We start from the raw sequence: 22,017 nt of genomic DNA, 5'->3' as shown, positions 1-22,017 counted from the left end.
AAAATAAATAATCATTGAGCTGCTGTGGAATAGCCTCATAAGAGCATTTCAGAGCAGACATCCTGAGAATATGGATGAGCTGAAGAGGTTCTGTGAGGAGGAACGGTACAAAATTGCTATTAGCTGCAGAAGGAGCTTGCTTGAGGTTTTTGCTGCCAATAGAGGTTTTGACCAGTGGCTAAATCCAAGGCTTCACTTGTTTTTTCCACCAGCACTGAATGTTTAAAGAATGTATTCAGTAAAGAAACAGAACATTATAACCGTTTGTGCTTTATTAACTTCAGACTAATGTGTTTGTCAATACTTCTTGCTTAGATAATCAGATTGCATTTTATGACCCAGTTAATTCAGAGTTCATTTTCTTTTCTTACTACTGCTCATCTGATCGTTTCTTTTGTGTTTCTGCCTGTGCTGAAATGATTATTTAATGGCCATCTAAAAGCTTTGGAAAAGGACTGGCATGAAGCCCCTGACCGCACTTAAGACATCTTCAGCAGCTCGCTACTCTCCATATGTTCAAGTCAAGTTTGTCATCATTTCCTCTGAAAGATAAAGAGAATATGTAGGTTCATTTCTCAAACACAAAGAAGCTACGTTCCTCAAGTGTTATGTTAAAGCTGTATATGCCCACAATGACTTCTACCCCTCATATGTAAAGAGTTTTCCAGATACTACAACAAAAAAAAACAACTCAACAGTTAGGGTATATATCCATATTGACATACCATTTAATTTGATTTAACTTGTCGAATTCATGTGTTCTACATCTAGTAAAGTCTGTCCGAAATGTGCTTAGCTTAGACTGTTGCCGTGGTAATCGAGGTCCAAATAAGTATTCAAATGCTGCGTTATTTTTTTATCGTTATTGATACCACAAAAATACCAATAGCCCATAAGAGAAGAAATAATAAAACAATAATCATTATCCATTAACCTTATTTAGTTATTGCAGATTAGGACACTTTGAATCTTAATGATATTCGTGTGCGCACATCTCTCTTTTACTGTTAGGATAACGAGTTACCACAACGCAAGCATGATGTTTAAAATTTGATTCTGGGGTCATTTTTCAAATGTCCCCCAATAAATCGAGCACCAGATGTGCCGAAGGAAACTGGGATTACTGGCACAACAACCAATTTTGCAAATCCTGTGAAAACTGCATGTGAGCCTTCTTGCAACAGCTAAACTGCTGCATTGCTATCAAACTATAATGACGAAATCCGATTTTGTTCCTTATCTCTTTCTGGCATCCCCTTCCTTATGACTTAATAATAGCGGTTTGTGCCAAACCATTTTGAAAGAGAAACAGCCAATCATGTGTAACAGTCGTTCGGCAAACCAATGGTCATCCGACGAGTTCTTCTATTAGATGTATAATTTTGTAGAATTACATTACAATGATAATTATAGTTTATGAAAAAAGAGAATTCACTCATGTCCCTGAACACTAGACGTTACATCACCACCTTCATTGGGATGATAAGTTTTAATGCCCTGTCTTTTGTTCTGCCTCCACTTTCAGATGTGTGGAGACACAGAGGCAGACAAAAAAGGTGGAGAGGAGGCACTTTGAAATAACAATCTTGTCGGACTGTGTCGGAGTGAGAGGCATGACAGAGCAAGAGTGAGGACAAGACATACAAATACAGCATGACTGCCTGTGTAACTACCCATGTTTTTATGCCTGGTTGCCTAACATTTGTCTCGGGCTCTATTCTCTGCCCCTAAAATAATAATATTTGATCATGTTCAACTCACTGAGCGAGTCAATCTGAAGAGAAAATAACTGACTAGCTAACTCTACACTGAATCACTGTCCTTTTCTGTTACTATCTAATATCACATCTCTCTAGCAGCTGTCTGCAAGCTGCTGGGAAAAATATATATAATAAGGTTAAATGCAAGCAGTGACTAACAACATTACAGAGCAACCATAGAGCAGGCGGCTCTCTCACTCTGAGGAAAACAACAACGGGATGAGTCGATGTAATCTTAGTGGATTATGTTGAAATAAATTGGGGATCGACGATTCAACCTATGTATTCCATGCCAAGTATACAGCAGATGCAAAAAAATACAACCACATCCTCTGACACAGACTAGGGCTCCCACTTCGGATGGGGGAGATGGAGGCTGGTAGCTGTTGCCGTGGAAACGTGGAACACATTAGGTCGCTCGGCAACAGGACATCGTGCACAAGCCAGAGCCACTCCCATTTGTCTCGTTTCGTGTCTGTCCAAATCTCTGGCTTCATGTGTGCATGAGCTTCCTGACACCTGACCAATGCCACCAAAACAGAAGATGACTGCCAAACATCTTTGAGACTTATGATAATCTAACTCTATCTCTAATCTTATTCCAATCAGATAAATGCATTAAATAGTCAGACCAGCTACAAGGAATAACCAATGCACACCTACAGCTTTGAAAGTTGCGAATAAAAACAGTTATGTTATCATTTTCAAAAAGCTAAAAATACTACAATCGCCATTTGTCAAAGATTATTCTATGATATGGTTTAAGTCCTGAGGATGTTGAATGTAATGTTGTGATTCAACATTGCAATCGTTACCTCCAAGGTTTTTAAGGGCCTTGTACAGTGTAGCCTTGGCCTTAAAAGCCATCAAAAGGCATCAATTAATATCTGAATGTAAATATTGCAATTGTATACCATTACAAAGAAGCCCAAGTGTAAAATTGTGTTATATATTTGACAGTAAAACATGTCTTACCTTTGTTCTTGATTTCACTTTTGACTTGACTTTCTGACGCCTCTTCAGTTTCTTCTTACTCAAAGCCTTTTTCCCCCTGAAAGTAAAAAAGTGATCACTGAGCCTTTCAATTTATATCCGTGTTTAAAGTAACAAGTAAAACAATTACATTTTATCATAACGCTCAAAAGTTGATTAAGAATGCAGCTGGTTATGGAAAACAGTGGGGCAAAGGATCAGCTAATCACTTTATTATGATGGAATGATATTAAATTAAATGTCATATCCAAATGGAAGGTGCTGCAATTTTATAATACAGGAAAATTATGTCATAACGTATCATAATGAACAAGCATTGTGTTGCTAGATAGTTGCCCCAGCCAAGTCTGCACACCATTGATAAAAGCACTCATCAATTTAATGACGCTTATGACAGACCCCAGGATATCATCCCAGGAAAATGTACATATTTTGTTTATTTCTGGCAGATATCGCAGCTTGCAAACCCATTCTGTAGTAGAAGCCTCTTTATTCTTGATTTAGGATTTAACGCCCACTCCTTCTTCTTGCAGATCAATTCAAGGGCTGAGATATTTTTAGGCCGTCTTGCACACATACAGCATGTTTAATATCTATCTGAGTCCAGGAACCGCGAGGGTCATCCCTATACTTTCAGCTTGTGAACCTTGGTATAGCTCATGGTGGATTATGAGGTGTGCTGTGAACCATTGCCTTGTTGAAGCTTCGGTTTCATTTTTGACGAATTGCTGCATTCCATTTGAATCACAAATGCACAGATAGTTGGTGGCATCCTTTCCTCCCTCCATCTGTGCAGATGTTTCCTGTGCCGGTAGCGGCCACAAAAACCATAAAAACTGAAGGTGCCCGAATTTTGTCTCCCATGTGTCCCAATTACAGTTTGTGTTCCTCTTTCTCATGGTTAATTATAATAAGAGTGCATTTTTCGACAGGGTTTGTTCCGACGGTTCAGCTACAATCAAAAATCGAGAACATGGCAAAGGCAGAAATGAAGGTGATGGGCAGAAAGGACCATCCTTCCCTTTTGGATCATCTACGAGGGTTTCTGAGACCAGACGCGCACACAGGATCCTTAATGACCCGTCACGCATTCTGATTGTCTGATTTTGACTGGTTACCTTACAGAGCCTTTAAGTGTAAGACAACGTCCATCACATCATGTATCTCAGTAACTTTTGCACTTTGTCTAGCACATTATACAATCTGGTTTTTAAGGTTTAAATACCATCATCTTGTATGCATTATATCCTTTTAGTGGGCTATCTTTTGTATTGTATTTAGGGCAGGTGCTACCTTCAACTCACTTTCATGCTGCATTATTTTTCTGGATCTTACACGATATTTCCTTGTTTACTGTTGTTTGTTGCACAATGTATTGTTCTGCAGCTTTCTCTTTGGGGACAATTGAGTATATTTGATAGGATTGGACTTGTCCCCGTGCCCAAACTTGTTCTTTTAGCATGTGGATGTGAGTGTGCTGGCCCACGTTTTAAAGCAGGCATTGTAAATGGCTGGCTGAGCAAAACAGATCTGTTTGTGAGGGAGGAGGATGCTGCAACGACCCAGCTACTCAACACTACAACCTGACTGACAATGACGTAACTGCATTTACCGTTCGTGTCGTAAAAAACAAATGAGTTCATCCTCCTCCAAAAACATGGCTATAACATGTAAAGAGCAGTATTTTGTATGAGCTCTGCTTCAAAACACATTGATTTACTACCCAAGTAAAACGTTAGCATAACCTGGGGAAGGGCTGATGCGAACGGCTAGCTATCGATACCTTACCGGGTAGTGGGCCTGAATATACACCGCTAAAAATGATATTAAAGTCCCAGTAAGGTGGTGTACAATGTGATGACAATGTGCGCAATGTGAGTTTGCAACGGCTAACAAGCTAATTTAAGTATTGCCCTAGCCATACGTTTGTTTACGTTTAGCTAGGTAGCAGCTATTTACCCAAAACAAAATTTCAACCTGCTGTCATGACAGTTAGCCAGCTAGCTTGTTCCGGCTATATGGCGATATGTGAATGAATGCACATTTTTCTTTACAGTTTATTACAGTGTGTCGGTCGATGTTAGGCAGAAACACGGTGTACGGACAGAGAGCAGCCGTGGTGCAAATCCCCGGCGCAGGGGTTAACTAAAGCAATGTTAGCTTAGATGACACGGATAAGCTAGGGAAGTCAAACCCCAAATGCTACCTAGCAAAGCCGACCCTCGTAGAACGGTTCGTCCAAACCGTGGAGCCCCTGGTGTCTAGGCAGCATTTCAAACAATGTCTGCAGTGACACGTGTTAAACTAACTCACGAGCCATGCATTCGTTTTAATTTGAGTGTTGCTGGTGCTCCGAGGTGCCGCCTAGCAAGGGTTAATGTTAGCCTACGGTCGTTAGCTCGGTTAGCAGCACAAATGACAGACCAGCTCCGGCAGACATCTCTGCCTTTTCCCACGTAAATCACTCACCTTCCTTGATTTAACCCCTGCTCTTTATCGTTGATAGCGGTGGTGTAAATCCGCCGGTATCTTTCGGCCAGGGCTCGTCCCGAGAGGAGAAGCTGGTACCGAGTCCGACAGTCCGACTGGGCTCCGGGAGTTGGGCAGGAACCCATGCCCGTACCGATGGTTGAAAGCTCGGCTCCTGCTCCAGAAGTGACCCGGACACCCAGCCCCATGGACGGGGATGCGGAGGGCAGGATCCCACCGCCGGCGGCCGCTGCCGCAGCAGCACACATCATCGTCTTGGAGAACAATGCATATATCACTCAAAACACGACACGACCAGGTGACATCTAGCCATCAGAAGCGGGTCCGCTCGATTGTTAAATCCGCCACATGTTACGCTCCGAGTTGCGGGGAAAAACCACAATTAGCATCCACGGTTATTAGCGCAAATTGAAGCCAATCCAGTGGCGCAACTACGGTCTTCCGATCCAGCCTCAGCGTCAACACGGTGCCCGTCGCCCGAAGAATGAGTCTCATCGAGCCATCCCGAAATATCTGCTGGGATAAACAGAACCGCTATTTTCCAGGGGAAAAAATCCTCCCTATGGTTGTTTGGGTCTCAGTCGCTGCTTGATTATTTCTTGACCCCGGAGAGGCAGCACCCTCAGCTGGGCTGCCATCTTAGCTCCATCATCCCTCCCCTCCCTGGCGGAGTCTTGCGTCGCTAGCATGCCGGGATATTTTCATACGAGCAAAACCGAGCTATCATTGATTTCTACCCGAACAATGACCTCCCCTATTCGCGGCTAGTGTCATTTATGATCATGTTTCTTGTTTGACATCCGTGGAAGTGGACGACTGCACTGCAGACACGTGATAGAAACCTATGCTGCTGTTTTCTATGTTGCATGACACTTTTGATTGTGCATATTTAATTTGCAGAGGGTTCGTTCACAGCCCCTCCCAGTTTGGTCTAAAATTGGCACAGTGTGATGCTTAAAAGCGATGAAATGCAGTCCCACTTACAATCAATTAACAGCAGCTTCCTGTAATAATGATGAAAACAATAATGATCATGGTCAGTGTTTTCATTGTGCTTCATCCTCCAGTGAGAGAAACTGAGAGGTGTTGCCCTTTGAACTCATTAGTTTTGCACAAGCGCTGCAGCCTCCTTCACATTCAATCATCGTGAGTGTCATAGTGGTCTTCACTATGCAGACCTCAGTCGAGGCCCACACTTACACTACTGTGCTTTATAAAAGAGTAAGATAAGATAAGGTAGACAAGATTATCTTTTATTATTCCCACATAATGACATTTGCCACATGGCAGCAGCAAAGAGGACATTCAAAATAATGACACCAATGAAGGTAATAAACAAATAAACATGCACAAGCCTATAAGCACAAGGAACTATTAAGAATATATATAAAATAGAAATATATTTACAAAGTCAACACAATATGTGGAATACTGAGGATATTGTTCAAACTCAGCAATACAACAAACACTACATGTTCATTATAGTTCACTATATTTGTGTCACAGCAGTAAAGAGGACAGTCAAAATAGAGACATCAGTAAAAGTAATGAATAAGAAAACACACAAAAGACCATAAGTAGAAAATAGAGACAATATATACTATGTAAACAGAATATATAGACTGTAGATGGTGTGGTTCACACTCAGGGAAATACCAATTGTACAATATTTTGAGGGTTAATGCATAAAATATCTAATGACATGGGGATACTGAAGTGCCTCAGCAATGCAAGATGCTGATTATGATGATGAAAGTACTTGTATTTTTAATTTCCATACTGACGAGGAGCAGTATGGAAAACAACAGTGCAGAAAAAGCTGAAACACTGCGGGGGGGGGGGGGGGGGGGGGCACCAGGAGACACTGTGAGTTTGGCGACATCAGTCAAAATATCAGTCAAGACCAAAATACCCTGCAGAGCGACACAGGAAACAGGCAAAGGTTCCACAGAAATACATATAACATGACACATGATGCTCTACGTCTGACTGAGAACAGGTATGAACTTGTGAGTGGATTTTTCAAATGCTTTAATCAACTGGATCCTCCTATATTCAAATTCAAATCTAATGTAATCTCTTTAAAATTGTGGTTTATGTGGATGTATATGTGTAAGCATATATTTTGAGAGAGAGGGGGAAAGAGAGAGAGGGAGAGAGAGAGAGGGAGAGATTTACACAGGCCCCAGTGGTGCTTTATTGGCTGCAAGGCTTTCCAATAGTCCAATGACGAGAGAGGGGTCGGTCCACAGTCTCTCCTCATAGCAACCCAGGAAGCATTCACAGATTATCATGCGCAGTATCAGAGCACGAGCATGTATCAGTGATGACAACTCAGTCTCCAGCAGCAGAACTTCTGAGCGTAAAAACGGAGGGGTCGCGCCATTAGATGTTCAGTGTGAAACATGAGAGGTGAAGAGGAGTTTTAGTCGAGTGTGCAGTAATAATCTGTTGTAAGAGCATCATAAATATGCTGGATAACAAACTGCTGACATTCATCACCCCTCCCTCAGTGGCCTTTTAGATAGAAGGTTATAAAACGAGGAGGATTTGCCGTTGAGCTGGTGGAGATGCAGCTCTCAGCGTTCAGAGGCGGCTCACTGTTAACCCCTGGTTGTCACAGCTCTGTCCAGTTGCAGGAGGGAGGATGGAGGGAGGATTGGCGGTGTATGTGGGCCAAAATGATGTCATCATGGGTCAGGACACAAACATGAGCCGAAGTGGTGGCGATGAAATCAAGTTGACATGAACACACCCAGGAATGAGGGCTGGTAAAAATCTATTCAGGTTTGATTTTATCAATACAATTAGTTGTCCTGATATAACAGCTCCCTTCCATTCACCATAATAGAACAGTAACAAATTATTTATATTTAATTATCATTATTGTTAGTTCCACCTTTATGGATCTGTGACCACCCAGTGTCAGTGATCTCCACTTGTGTTCATAAAGCTTTATCGTACAAAGCAGCAGATTATTATTGACTGATGAATGAATGAATGACAGTAATGCCAATACGTTTCATTGAGGTAGTTCGTGGTAGACTTTTCCCCTTCAATTCTATGAACATGCTTTATTCAGCTGATGACACACGCATTTATTCCTGTTGATCAGTTAAAGGCAAGTGATTGATCATGTGGTGTTTCCCCCTCGTAGTTCTGTCACTGCGAGAAGTCTGCATTCCTTCCGTGCTGTCATCGTGACTAGGAGGGGCGCACTTATCAGTCCTGGGTATTGTCACACCCGGGCATGCTATGCACCTTTCATACCTTTGATCGCACAAAGCATGGCACTCCCAGACAACATGACATGCAGGTTTAGGCCCGGTTGTCGTTTGAGTTTTACAACCACTGCTGATTATTTAGACCTGTGCGTTTGAAAAATAGCCTCTTATATCCTATAACTCTCAAGGTCTGGTAATTATTATTATTTGTGGTATCACATGTCATTCAGCTGAAGATTCATTCAAAGTCGAGGGTTATTATGACTCCTTGGACTTCAACCAAACCTTTAACCTGAGCGTGAAATATCAAGTTGAAAGCGCCTTATCTCGCAAAACTTTTATTAGCTTGTGTAAAAGGCCGCTGTAAACCAGGTAGTGTGTTTAAAAAATCTGAAGGATATTAATACACATACTTATGTTCAATTCAAGGTGGTATGAGCGTATCCTCAATACACAGTATGTAATAATATTACCTGCAGAATATAGATAGCATCTTCTTATTTAATCATGTCTTAAATCATATTCCATTACATTCAATGAGGAAGTCGGAGGAGCAAAAAAATTATCCTAATGCATTTTTCCGTTCTGCTTTCTTGACACCTAAGTTGAATTGCAGGTCCTTCAGCACCCCACCCATGTAGCTGTCAATGGTTTTAAACACGCACAGAAAGCAGAGCAGGTAATGTGGCGTGAATGATGATGACGGACAGAGAAACATCCAGAGTGGCACAGAGAGAGAGTATTCTTTGATTCGCTATGTGAAGCCACACCCTTGGGTGTCAGAGGAATCTCCTCCCTCAGCATTAAAGCAGACGGAGTGACAAGGGTGTGATTGCACACTGCGGATAGATCAACAGGTGTCCGGACACCACCTGTAGTGAGAGCCGACTAAGTCTTTTTCAGCGAGTCCCCCCGTGGAGGTGAGTGCAGAATACTTTCACAGTCACACTCAGTCAGTTTCCATTAATGTGCCTGTGATTTACTATAATGTGACAATGTGGTTTACAAAATAGAGATGATTTTATCTCTGGTAATGATTTTTGAAAAAAAAAAATCTGAAACACAGGTATAACGTATGAGGATCATGTACTAATGCATCGATGATGATAATACAATAGAATTTACTTCTATAGTGACTTTATTTTTGCGTTTGTAAATGTCTTACACTTGACATAAGGACATGACACAATCAAACACATAATTTAGGATTTCCTGTCCAAACCCGCTTACGTAAGTTAAAATGAATCTCAAAATTGCTGTCGAGTTTAGTTATATGAAAAAAAAATTACATGTTCAGTTGAAAACATGTTCTGTCTTGAATAAGTTTGGAAGTTACCAAACCAGATTATAATTTGGCACGCAGAATTGTGGAGAAATAGGACGCTTTCTGAATCGTAAAGGGCAATTGAGTTATAACTGTATAATTGTCAGGAGCAACTTTCTTGTCTTTAAACTAGAGATTTAACTGAATCTTTCTAAAAATTATATTCTGATTCAGGCCTCGTACACATTACAACAAGAATTTCACAACTACTTCAGAAAAAAAAATTATACAATTATACAGACAATCCCAACACTATACAATCCTTTAAATTGATAGATAGTAAATTGTGCATCTGATAAATAGACAAACGTTGCATTTACAGTTTACAACTTTCCCCTCGACTGTACATGTCTGTCATCAGGCCTCTGCCATGAAGGTGTTCGTGCGAAAGTGTGCATGAAGTCAAATCCTGATCCTTATCATCAATAGTTAATGGCATGTTACGGGTACACTCCTGTGTTTTGCTGACAATGGTCTGTTTAGAGAAGGTGTGTTATGGAGGAGGTGGAGGGGGGGGTGTCTTCATGTGGGTTCAGGTCAAGACAAACCTGTTCTGTCCTTAATCATTGTGAGTGTGGGGTTGAGCGGAGTTTAGATTGATACACTGCCGCCACCGTGACAAACCTGCCACAGCGTGACTAAGCACCTGAAAATGTGAACGCGGTGCATGTGAGGAGAGGAAAATCATACTTAGACACTGTCGAGGAAAAACATGGATTCCAAAAGTGTTTTTTGACCTCAGGTTAAACTTCAACACAGAGCTGGCACTATATGGAAAATCTGCAAGGTCCCAGGCCACAGTACCACCTTGTGGATAATGTGCTGCAGTGTTGTTACGTGATGAATTCACCTCTTGTTCTTTGTCTCTTACAGGTGAAATAACAAAATGAGCAAGTACACGTATCAGACTCGTAAGTACTGATAAATATCAATTATTAAAACTTCATGTAGTACCAATAATTCAGGCAAAATACTTAAAGTACACACACATTTATATATAGCAGAGCCCGATGTTAATTTTGATATATGTATTTATGATATGTAATAGATCTCATGTTTCCCTTGTGTTTGCAGCTAAGGTCACTTCAAAGTCTCTGCTGAAAGACGGCAGCTGGATCAAAAGAGACGAGGAAGAGGATGAAGATGTCGAGTAAGTAAATGGAATCGCACAGCACAGACACTCCATACATTCCACGCGGTGACTGACCTTACACAAACATTCAGAAACTATTGGGTGTGACTGGTTGTTCATCTCGGTTTACACCTTCTCAAATAAAAGAAGACCTGCTACATTCCTTTTGCAAGTCGCAGTGTTGAATCATCTCTGAATGTATGAGTGAATTATTGTTTTTTTTCTCCTCCCTCAGCCGAGACCCAAACTTTGGCAAATCTATTCTGGGCCGTAACAAAACCAGTGAGACTGTTGTGAGGTAAAAACACTATTCCTCAAAATAATAAGGGCAAAATAATGGGAAGCTATTATCTATAGGAAGAATAATTTAGCTAAAATGATGTCTGCCAAGGTGGTTATATGTTCACCCGTCTGTTTGTTTGTTGGTTGGTTGGTTTGTTTGTTTGTGAGCAAGATTACACATAGAGGCGGGTCACGTATTTTAATTTATTTATTCCAAGGTCGCTTTGTCATATTTCTTGATTTCCCAGGGAATTATCAATGAATCTTGATGGAAAACAAATAAGGAGGAATGTGCTCCACTGAGTTCTTTGTTTAATGTCATTCATTGTCTTTGCTCACAGTGGAGGCAGTGAAGTAAAAACCACCAAAACCCTAAGCACGACAACATCTGTGAATGCTCTCACCCAGAGGTAAAGTTTCTTTAAATGTACTTGTCGTCTGATACCTATTTTTTTTTTTTAAATATATGTCATTACTATTTCTATGCAAACGTCATGTGATCAGATTGTGAAAAGAAACATTGATTGTGATCTCGTCATTTCAGATTCAGTGGAGGTCTGGAGGAGCCGAAGAGCAGGTTGGTACAAGATGCAAGCAGTATTATAGTATTTTTGCCAATCAATGCACTTGCTGTAATTTGAATCAGTACTGTTACTTAATAATGTCTCTCTCTCTCCCGATGGAAGCACTCTCCCTTCCAGCACGTCCACATCCTCGTACACCAGAAGGTACATTTCCACAATAACACAAATAATCCTGCTAAATCTGGTGATTTTATTTGGGTATGCAAAGCTCCATGTATCATAATGTGTGTAAACATTTTTTTGTTTTTATCATGTCACTACAGAACCAGTTCTTCTACAGCGGAACCAAAATCAAGGTACGCCACAGATATCTAAAACCAGCAAGGAAACGTACAGAAAATACACTGAGGCACTTTGTAACTTTAGCTTGGTGTGTCTCTTCCTTCAGCACCACAACCACGACCACTTCCAAGGATGGCAAAACCACTGAGACCACCACCACCACCACCACCTCCCAGAGTGTCAGGTAAAAAGCACTGCAGCGTCACACAGATTATTTTACTGCACTTTGCGCCTTTGTATCAGATAAATAAAAAAATGGTTGTGACTGTTATTTTGCAGTTCTCCTGTGATGAAATCTCCCACTAAGACTGAGACGTTCACCGAGCGAGTCAAATCCTCAAGCCAAGGGTGAAAACATATGTGTACTATTATATTTTGGGGGGGATAGAATACGTCAAATTACCACTGCATGCATGTTCCAGCCTCTGTGCGCCTGTTGCTGTTCTGTTACAGTGCTGGAAAATAGATTTGATCGATCATCTATAATGTTGAATTAAAGATAAGTTTCAACATCTTCTCTACACAGGACACTTTACTCAAACTTCACACCTAGCAGAACTTCAAAAGTGACTGAGACGACTGTTACCACCAATAAGGGGTAAGATCTTTTCAGATTGTTACAAAAGTTATCATTGAAAAACATTTGAATTTCAAATCTATACCCGACACTAGAATTTAAGTGGTCTTTAAAAATGTTCTGTGCAGTGCGGAGGAGAAACTTTACGACACCCCCCTGCCCTCTGGCACCAAGAATGATTACTCACCTTCAGAGAGGTGATGCTTTTACAAATCCATCAATTATATCGATCATGCAATTAGTAGTTTTAAACTGTACTAATCACCTGTACTATTTTTTTCTTAACAGCAAAAGGAGCATCTCCACAACTCAGACTTCGATAGTGAGAAGCAGCAATGACACTGAGTGAGTTTCATCCTGTAGTAACGATCATAACAGGGAAATTATTCATTATTAGTATTGACACTAATGATTCATTATTAACACTGAATTTATTTCTCTGCAGTGCTGAGGACCTACTCTACGGTACACTCCTCCCAAGCGCTATCAAGGACGATTTCTCAGACAGGTAACGCTTTCACTCAATAATAAAACGAGAAAAGAGAGATCCTGCTTAATCTCATCGACAACCCTTTACTTTAACTGGCCCATATTGTGTAATTTTATTCATTAGCCCCAAACTTATAATAAACAATGACACAATACATGTTTAATACATGTTTTAAAACATGATTGAACATTATAAACAAAAAGAAAAATGCAATTATTAATGTATTTCTTCTTTCTTCTCCCTCCTCTGGACATGCATAGAAGGGGCTGTTGTATAAACAATTAATTACATAACAACAGTTGAAATCACTGTTATGAACTATTTGATCAAATAAATGCATATTAATAAGCACTTATTAAATGTAGTTATAGTGCTATACTAATTAAGATGAATAACAAACCCAGTTTGTAATTATTCTGTCAGAAGTTCCAGGGTTACGAGGAGTGAGACTGTCACAGTGGAGAGCAGCAGAGGGTGAGTGATGGAAATGGATGTTGGAGAATGTGCTGCTTCTTTCTATTTACAGTAGATTTACTACATTACCAGGTTTCCTCTGACATTTTCCTTTGTGTCATTTAGAAGCAACAGCCCAACTCTGACATCACCCTCCTTCACAGGAAGAATAAGCAGGTAAACATGTTGCAGTTAAAGCAGTTAAAAAGAATACAGATAAACAAAACATTTTATTTATATTGCACCTTTCATACATTAAATCCAGCTCAAAGTGGCAAGTATGAGTCGAAAAATATACCTCAGGCCCCTAGCTTGGAACCACTAGGGGGCGTTTTGCCCCATGTGTAATTTTGTCTTTAAGTATTTAGAATTATCTGAAAAATGCTTTGAATATTTTGCTCAACCTTTCTGTTTTTTTGTATCTTTTACCCTCTTATCCATGTAATCAACTTCAATAAATGTCCTTTCTTCTCTCACGTTTGAACCAACACTGCAGCAACACTGATTTCATGAACATGAACTCAGATCAATACAAATAAATATCCAGCTTTTACCCAACTCATTCCTTTGCCTCTGACACACAGTTACAAAGGGTACTCTGACGATAGCCCCACCACCCGCACCTCCTCCTACACCATCAGCACCACGCCCAGGTACTCATTTGACAACTCTCAAACTGTTACACACACAACACCAGATGACACCATGGATGTAGACTTTCTATTATTCCTAATCTGGTCTGTGATTGCACACACAGTGACAAATACAGCAGCGACCGTCAATCCTACTCCAGGACCGACAGCAGGTAGGAGGACGCAGAGCCTTCCAACACCTCACGCCATTATGTTTTCATTTTCATTCCCCTTCCGTATTGATTAAATCTCACGTGTGGTCTATGCTTCACTTTGTCTTTGTATAGTTATGACCGCAGCAGCGTCAGCAGCCCCACTACCTACTCATCGTCATCGTACAGAAGCAGCAGGTATCAGATAACATGGGTTTAATGTGGATGTATGCTATATATTATATGAGATTAAAGTAAGTCTCCAGCTGATAACTGTGATTCTAACAGCAGGTCAGATGACAATGTAGGAGATTCAACCTACTCCAGGTCCTCCACCAAGAGTTTGTACGGATCTTCTGACAGGTAGGAAAAGTCCGACATCTTTCTTAACGTTGGACGAGTTGGTTTTGCTAAAATGTATTCCCAGTTAGTGAAGACACAAATTACACTTGAGGCTGACGGCTGTTGCATTAGTTTCGCTTTTATTTGTTCACAAACTAAAGTTTTGGACTAATTGAGATTTTGACCTGATGATGGTGTTTCATGAAAAGATAAGGAATCACTAATGTCATAACAATAAATCCTGCATTATAGTGCACCAGTTCAATTAATAATTGTCATGATATTTAACTGAAAGAAAAAAAATGTCAACCTGCCAGTGGTTCTAAAGAAAAAGGCATAGGATCACTAGAGTTAGATGGGTTTAACTCTTGGAACCATGATATGATTTTTTCAGATCTATCAACCTTTGTCTGAATCAACCAGATTCATGTATAATTAGGTATACTGGCTTTTGTTTTGCCAAACCACTCTTTCCCCAAAGCCAAGAATGAACTATTCTTACTATTCTTTTGACAGTTATAAACTAAACAACTTTATTGACCTCTGTTCCAAACAGGCTGGTGCATGAGAAAGATTTGTGCACTTATTGCCGTAAGCCGTTCACTGGAGACGCCAAGATGGTCCTGGATGACCTGAAGATCAACTGCCACGCTACCTGCTTCAAAGTGAGCAGATTAAAGACACACGTAAATCAGCAATGTGTAGCGGTTGAAGAATGACGTATTTAGATAATTTACTCGAGCTAAATTTGCAATACCACACTGTTAAAATACTTTAATGCAAGATTACTTTGGGAACTATTTATGCAGAGGAGGTGGATGCTCTAGCTTTGAAATATGTTACTACTGATGCATTAATGTGTACACAGGGGCATTTTAATGTTGCTGGTTAAGACAAAAACTAATTCTAGTTAATCATCATAATGTTCAGTAGTTCTATGACTGATGAAGACACATTTGCACGAAATAAAAATACTTAGTGGTAAAGTAGTACCTGAGTATTTTGAGTAATCAGTTACATTCTGCCGCTGGCGAAAAGATTCTATGAGGGACTGTGCAGCAGTGACTCATTGTGTATCTCAACCCTTGTGTGTGTGTTTGTATGTGTGTGAACAGTGTGAGGTGTGTAACAGCAATCTGGGTTATATGAAAGCCGGGGACAGCATGTGGATCTACAACCGCAAGGTGCACTGCGAGAACTGCTTTGAGGTCACCAGAGGTAAGAAAATATAAAAAATACAGCTTTTAATCTACAAAGTTCAAGTAATGAATATCTTTCAACAGGTAATATTATTTGTTCCTCCCTTACAGATAAATGGCGGCGTTGAGTTTCTCGCCGGCTTTCAGTGGACATTCAGCCTCTGGATCAATGATGATGAATCACTGTTTATCAAAATGGGTGTGATACTGGTTCTCCTGTAATTTAGGTTTTAACAAGCTGACAGATCTATATGTGGGTGTTCTGGCAAAAGACAGTTTCAGTTATACAAATACAACTTTTTATCTTAAAAAATGCATTGCAGCTAGTTGTTACTGTGTTTTTGACATCGTGGTATTTTATGTGTCTGTATCGATTTTAACATAGTTTGAAGATGTGCATTTCTGATACTCTCTTAGTTCTGCTGCCTTTATGGGGACTGTTATGTGTAACCTGACAAGAGATATTGAAAAAAAAAATAGGGCCGGGGGCTTTTTCTGTGTGCAATAAAGATCACGAATGCATCTTTATCAAAAAAGTAGTACAATGTGTAGGTTCTTGCGTGTTTGAAGAATAGTTATAATTCTGCAGTTAATATATATATATATATATATATTACAGTGAAAGTTCTGCAGAAATATAGGAGATAATTATTTGACATTAGTAATAGAATGTTAAGGTATAGACTCAATTTAATGTCGGTAAGAAACACAGCATCACGTCTTATGATATTCCATCAGCTATTTACAGAATAACAATGGTGCTCTACAGTTTTCTATATATTTTTATCCCATTGAATATATTTTACTGATTCTCTAATAAACAAAGATACAATATTCTTCTCACGTCCTTCTTTTGATATTTAAAACCCTCAGTCACAAATTTGCTTGAATGTTCATGTGTATTCATGAGGTAGTTTCTACATCATCAAATTCATCTGAAGAGATACGATTTTATTAATCCCAAAGGAAAATCTTGTTCCATCTTGCGCCAAGATTACAGTATAATATAAAACAGTGAATTAAGCAATAGATTATTAAGACTTGTTAAGAATTGTTAATGAAACAAAAAGTACATAATGTTGAACAGGTGAGATTTAAATAATCAAGATACATAAGACAGTCAAACTAATAGTAAACAAAAGCCACAGTAAGCAGAAATTATAAATAGAAAATAATAATAAAAGAATTTTGCATGAAATTAAACCATGATCGGAAAAAAACTAATACAACCCATAGTTCAAATAAATGGTATTATTGCACGAGTGGTCAAATTGCACATGAAAAAAAAAAACTTCTTGTGGATGTGTATATTGTTGGTATTATTTTCCAAGCGTCTGATTATCAGTGGTCCTCCCTGCAGTAGGGGGAAGGAGTCGTACAGTTTGATGACTACAGGAAGATCAGACGATCAGTGGCGCTGTGTAATGGTCTCCGTCCACCACTGAGGCTGCTGCAGTCTGACACCAGTGTGGCATGAATGGGTTGAGAGGCATTGTCTATAATACTGAGTAGTTTCCTCAGCATCCTCCTCTCTCTCATTTCCAAACAAGATTGAAGTTTCGCTCCCAGGACAGAACCAGCTGTTCCGAAGAGCTTGTTGAGTCTGTTAATCTGAACTCTGGAGATTGTCCGGACATTCTCAAGAGGGACTGTAAGTGTGAACGCAACTGTCCGTGACAGCGTCTGCAGACTTTCACCAGCCAGTCCCCAGGTAAAGAGTCTGCAGACTGTCCGAAGGAGCAGAAGTGGGAATAAAGCAGGAGATTTAAAAGGTGCCAAACATAGAAGGCACTGACAAAGAAGACAAGAGAGCTTTAGGTTAAAGGGCCAACGGTGTCGATGTCCTGTAAACAAGAACGTGATCTATGCAGCGGATCCTGTCTTTGCCTGCATCACCACCGCGTCTGAGACTATCCCGCTGCATTGTGCATGTGTGAAACGGAACCTCCCCAGAAAGTTCCGACGCATATAATTCTCTGGCCATCCTCCAGAGGTCGAGTCTAAAAACGGCTTCAGTGTCAGTAGAAAATGGCGCCGGCCACCACAGAGTGATAAGACGTCTGCTAAATCAATGGATCTGCAGACATACGCCAGAGAAAAACAGGCGACTCTGACGCATCTTACACAGCATGTGTTTCCAGCTAAGTGATTATCTGGACACCCAGGTACTTGTACTCCTGGACAACATCCAGCTCTGATCCCTTGATGATGACTGGGAACAGGGCCTTTTCTTCCTAAAGTCCACCACCGCCTCCTTAGTCAGTGACATTAAGACTGTAGGAGGTTCAGTCTCCAGCACACAAATGTGTATTAGTACTACTGAGGGGCGGATATCCAGGAGGTTATGGAGGCAACATAGAGCAGATTAAACCCCCTCTCCTTCCCACACAAACACACACACAGTGGTTAGTGGTTACTAACCTCCAGTTAGTTGCAACTCTGCAACTAAAAACAAAGAATGTGTCAGACCTCGTGTTGCTGTTTAACCTCAAAGTTGAATATTAAATCTAACTCAGGTCACCTTGGAACGTGTGCAGCCACGTCTTCTGAAGCACATGTAAGGCAAGTGGTTTACCAATGAGATGAAATATCCACCCCTGGTACTACTGGACATAACCAGTATAGAGGGGTAACATTTTGCTCTCGGAAAATGTGCCACAAATCCATTTTTATCGCCCTGACCTCTGTAGTAATGAAGACCTTCGAGCGACTCGTGCTGACCCACCTCAAAACTATAACCAACCACCTCCTCGACCCGCTGCAGTTTGCCTACAGAGCCAACAGGTCCGTAGACGATGCAGTCAACATGGGACTCCACTTCATCCTCCAGCACCTCGACTCCCCCAGCACCTACGCCAGGATCTTGTTTGTGGACTTCAGCTCCGCATTCAACACCATCTCTCCAGCTCTTCTCCGGGACAAGCTGACCCAGCTGAGCGTGCCTGACCCCACCTGCAGGTGGATCACCAACTTCCTGACCGACAGGAAGCAGCGCGTGAGGCTGGGGAAGCTTGTCTCTGACACCCGGACCATCAGCACTGGAGCCCCTCAAGGTTGTGTGCTCTCTCCTCTCCTCTTCTCCCTCTACACCAACAACTGCACCTCCAGCCATCCCTCTGTCAAACTCCTGAAGTTTGCCGACGACACCACCCTTATTGGATTAATTTCCAATGGGGACGAGGCCGCCTACAGAGAGGAAGTTAACAGCCTGGCTTCCTGGTGCAGCCAGAACCACCTGGAGCTGAACGCTTCAAAAACTGTAGAGATGGTGGCAGACTTCAGGAGGAGCCCAGCCCAAACCGCCCCCCTCACCATGTGCGACTCCCCAGTTAAAACAGTGGAGTCATTCAGATTCCTGGGGACGATCATAGCACAGGACCTGAGGTGGACGGAGAACATCACCTCCATCACCAAGAAGGCCCAGCAGAGGATGTTCTTCCTGCGGCAACTGAGGAAATTCAGCATGCCGCGGAAAGTGATGGTTGAGTTCTACACAGCCATCATTGAGTCCATCCTCACCTCATCCATCACCGTTTGGTTCGCTGCCTCCACTGCCAAGGACAAGGGCAGACTGCAGCGGATCATTCGGTCAGCTGAGAAGGTCATCGGCTGTGACCTGCCGGCTCTCCTAGACCTGTTCCACTCCAGGACCAGAAAGAGAGCAGGCAAGATCATCGCTGATCCTTCCCATCCCGGTCACCACCTGTTCCAGAGACTTCCATCTGGGAAAAGGTTCCGGGCCGTCAGGACTAAAACCTCGCGTCACCTGAACAGTTTTTTCCCCATGGCAGTGGGGCTCACAAACAAGCCCCCCCCATCACACTGACTCTGCTGACCCCCCCCCCCCCACCCTCGCACATAATTTATAACACTACATTATTGGCACTACCACCAATCTTTGCACCTTAAAACCGAACACAACACATTTACTGTATATATTATTTTTTCGATATTGTTGTTTTTTATATTGATGTTTATATTGCTCTATATTGTTGTTTTTATATTGTTGTTTGTAAAGTGCACCAACCACACCAAGGCAATTTCCTGTATGTGAAAATATACAAGGCAATAAAAAGAATTCTGATTCTGATTCTGATCACTTCATGGGTGAAGAAATGTCGTCAGCACACGACGCACTCGTTTCCCCTCAGCTTCATCGTCTTCTGCTCTCACATTACTACACGTGCTGGGTGGCTGAGAGTCCCTGTCGTACTGCAGGGCAGCATTCATGCTCTCCTCATCCACAGGCTGTCCCTGCAGCTCACAGTAGTTGTGCAGCACGAAACAAGCGTAGATGACAAAAGGCAGCTCGTTCATGTTTATGTCCATGGCCCTCCTCAAGGCTGCAAACCTTGCTTTCAAGCGTGCAAACGAACACTGGATCACCATGTTGGCCTTGCACAGTGTGAGCCCGTAGGACTTCTCCTGTGGGGTCACTCCGCCATCCGGGTACTCCTTCATGAGGAAGGGCATCAGTGGATAAGCTGGATCACCCACAAGAAACACGGGGACGGCCTCTTCGCCCTCCACCAACACTTTGGGACAGGAGGGGATCGTCCCATCCTTCAGGTCGCTGCACAGTTTGGAGGTGGCGAACATACGCGCTTCGTGCACACCGCCAGGCCATTTCACAACCACATCCATGAAGCAGTACTTGTGGTCGCACAGGGCTTGGACATTCAGAGAGTATGCCCCCTTGGTGTTGATGTAGTCTGTGGAGTTCGCTGTGGGTTGTTTCACTTCGATGTGTGTGCAGGCGACGGCTCCCAAGCACTGTGGGAGACCGTGTGTTTGCTGGAAGTGGACGACAAGATCCTCCACCTCAGGCTCCGAGCTCGGTGTCTTGACGTAGTCCGGGCCTAGGAAGACGGTGATGGCCTTGCAGACGCGTCGGATGATGACCGACACGACCTGCCGGGACAGCCCGAACGCATTCGCCGTTTTCCGGAGCCTCCCCTCGTCGTTCAGATAGAACAACGTGCACGCCACCTTGGTGAGAACGTCCACGGGCGCCCGCATTTTAGTCGCGGCTCCCTCCACATGCGGCCGCAGCCTCTCGCTCAGGTGCATCAGGGCCGACCTGGACATCCCGAAGTTGTCTCGCCATTCCTCCGGAGCCACGACCCCGCTCGTGAAGTTATCCCACCAGGCGCTAGTTCTCCCCGGTCTCACCCAGAAGCGGCGCACCGCTGCGGGCTGGAAGCGCCGCGGGACACGGGAGCTGTCGCAGAGGGCTCGGATGATGGCTCGTCTCCTGCGCATGTACGCGGTGGTGGCGTGATAGAATGCGGAGTTTAACTGCACGACAGCTGTCAGCAGAGACAACAGCGTCAGCAGCGCTTGTGTTTGGTTATCCATGTTGGTTTCTACCTTCATCGTTGTTTTCTTCCGGGATGGACGTCATGTCATAGGAGTTGGCGAATCAGAGTACGAAGAGTACGTCATGACAGAAAAGACCCAATCAGCAAGCGTTCAGACTAAAAACAAGTTCAGGAGTTTTCAGACTAAAACATTTATTTGACTCTTTGAGCAGATGATGGAGCTTCATGATGAGTTTGGGGATTGTTGCAGTTATTTTAACTAATCTTGAATGTCAACAGTTATCCAGATATTTTCCTCCACACCCAAAATGTCTACCTCACTGAGGAAAAGTCTTGGATAATAATTATATTAATATTATATTGTATGTATACAGCACCTTTCATACATTAAATACAGCTCAAAGTGCTTTACAATAAAATCAGAAATATTGAATGAGATAGATTAATGATAATCACTGTAGTCGTTGAGATTCCTCATCTGGGGACCATGAATGTCTGGAGCCAAATGTTTGTGCCAGTTCATCCAATTAATACACTGGCTGTATTCGGAAAGTCCAAATAATATTCTTTGCCTACCGCTATTCCTTGCCTTGGATGGAATAAAATATATAATGTTTTTTGAATAATATTTAATTTTAGGAAATTATGAGGAGAACTAGCAACTTTGCCTTTAATTTTCTCAGAAATTCTTTTGTAAAAATCTTCTGAAACTTGACATACAGACAGTGGGGGTCACCAAGAACAAGACTGAGGCGAAATATCTGTGTCCCCTCTCAAGGA

The 22,017-nt window shown here is 41.9% G+C and overlaps 3 protein-coding genes across 13 annotated transcripts in view; 1 reads left to right on the top strand and 2 right to left on the bottom strand.

The window, feature by feature from the left end:
* mycbp2 (MYC binding protein 2) overlaps positions 1-5,895 on the bottom strand; it is a 56,516-nt gene extending 50,621 nt beyond the window's left edge. For 9 of the 11 annotated variants that reach the window (XM_062403003.1, XM_062403007.1, XM_062403004.1 and 6 more), the window contains exons 1-2: positions 5,223-5,895; positions 2,736-2,811 (exon numbers count right to left, since the gene is read on the bottom strand). In XM_062403003.1, coding sequence (XP_062258987.1) covers positions 2,736-2,811; positions 5,223-5,494 — 348 coding nt within the window. In that variant the 5' untranslated portion in view covers positions 5,495-5,895. The remainder of the gene's footprint in view (positions 1-2,735; positions 2,812-5,222) is intronic. The other 2 variants (XM_062403010.1, XM_062403014.1) reach the window with 1 other exon arrangement.
* A 3,336-nt stretch (positions 5,896-9,231) lies between these two features.
* On the top strand, positions 9,232-16,752 carry scel (sciellin). The gene is made up of 23 exons (XM_062402989.1): positions 9,232-9,387; positions 10,665-10,702; positions 10,866-10,941; positions 11,159-11,221; positions 11,547-11,615; positions 11,750-11,782; positions 11,892-11,933; positions 12,053-12,085; positions 12,178-12,255; positions 12,351-12,419; positions 12,598-12,669; positions 12,777-12,845; positions 12,937-12,993; positions 13,094-13,156; positions 13,562-13,612; positions 13,718-13,768; positions 14,176-14,244; positions 14,349-14,396; positions 14,511-14,573; positions 14,664-14,738; positions 15,274-15,382; positions 15,833-15,935; positions 16,028-16,752. The coding sequence occupies exons 2-23, from the start codon at positions 10,678-10,680 to the stop codon at positions 16,042-16,044; spliced, it is 1,335 nt and encodes a 444-aa protein (XP_062258973.1). The 5' UTR covers positions 9,232-9,387; positions 10,665-10,677; the 3' UTR covers positions 16,045-16,752.
* A 3,265-nt stretch (positions 16,753-20,017) lies between these two features.
* Positions 20,018-21,274, bottom strand: LOC133967105 (putative nuclease HARBI1). The gene has a single exon (XM_062402334.1). It carries the CDS (start codon positions 21,272-21,274, stop codon positions 20,018-20,020), a length of 1,257 nt encoding a protein of 418 aa, XP_062258318.1.
* Between the last annotated feature and the right edge of the window lie 743 nt (positions 21,275-22,017).

This window comes from Platichthys flesus, chromosome 13 (assembly GCF_949316205.1).
Source record: "Platichthys flesus chromosome 13, fPlaFle2.1, whole genome shotgun sequence".
Classification (NCBI taxonomy): Eukaryota; Metazoa; Chordata; class Actinopteri; order Pleuronectiformes; family Pleuronectidae; genus Platichthys; species Platichthys flesus.
Note: the sequence above shows the minus strand (reverse complement) of the source record. Positions and strands in the feature narration are given on the sequence as shown.

What these genes read in the sequence shown, in the direction of transcription:
- scel (XM_062402989.1), top strand. Translation starts at nt 10,678, where the DNA reads ATGAGCAAGTACACGTATCAGACTC. An exon ending in ACTGTTACCACCAATAAGGG is followed by an intron (nt 12,670 to 12,776) that starts GTAAGATCTTTT and finishes TGTTCTGTGCAG; the next exon opens with TGCGGAGGAGAAACTTTACG. An exon ending in AGAAGCAGCAATGACACTGA is followed by an intron (nt 12,994 to 13,093) that starts GTGAGTTTCATC and finishes ATTTCTCTGCAG; the next exon opens with TGCTGAGGACCTACTCTACG.
- LOC133967105 (XM_062402334.1), bottom strand. Translation starts at nt 21,274, where the DNA reads ATGGATAACCAAACACAAGCGCTGCTGACGCTGTTGTCTCTGCTGACA.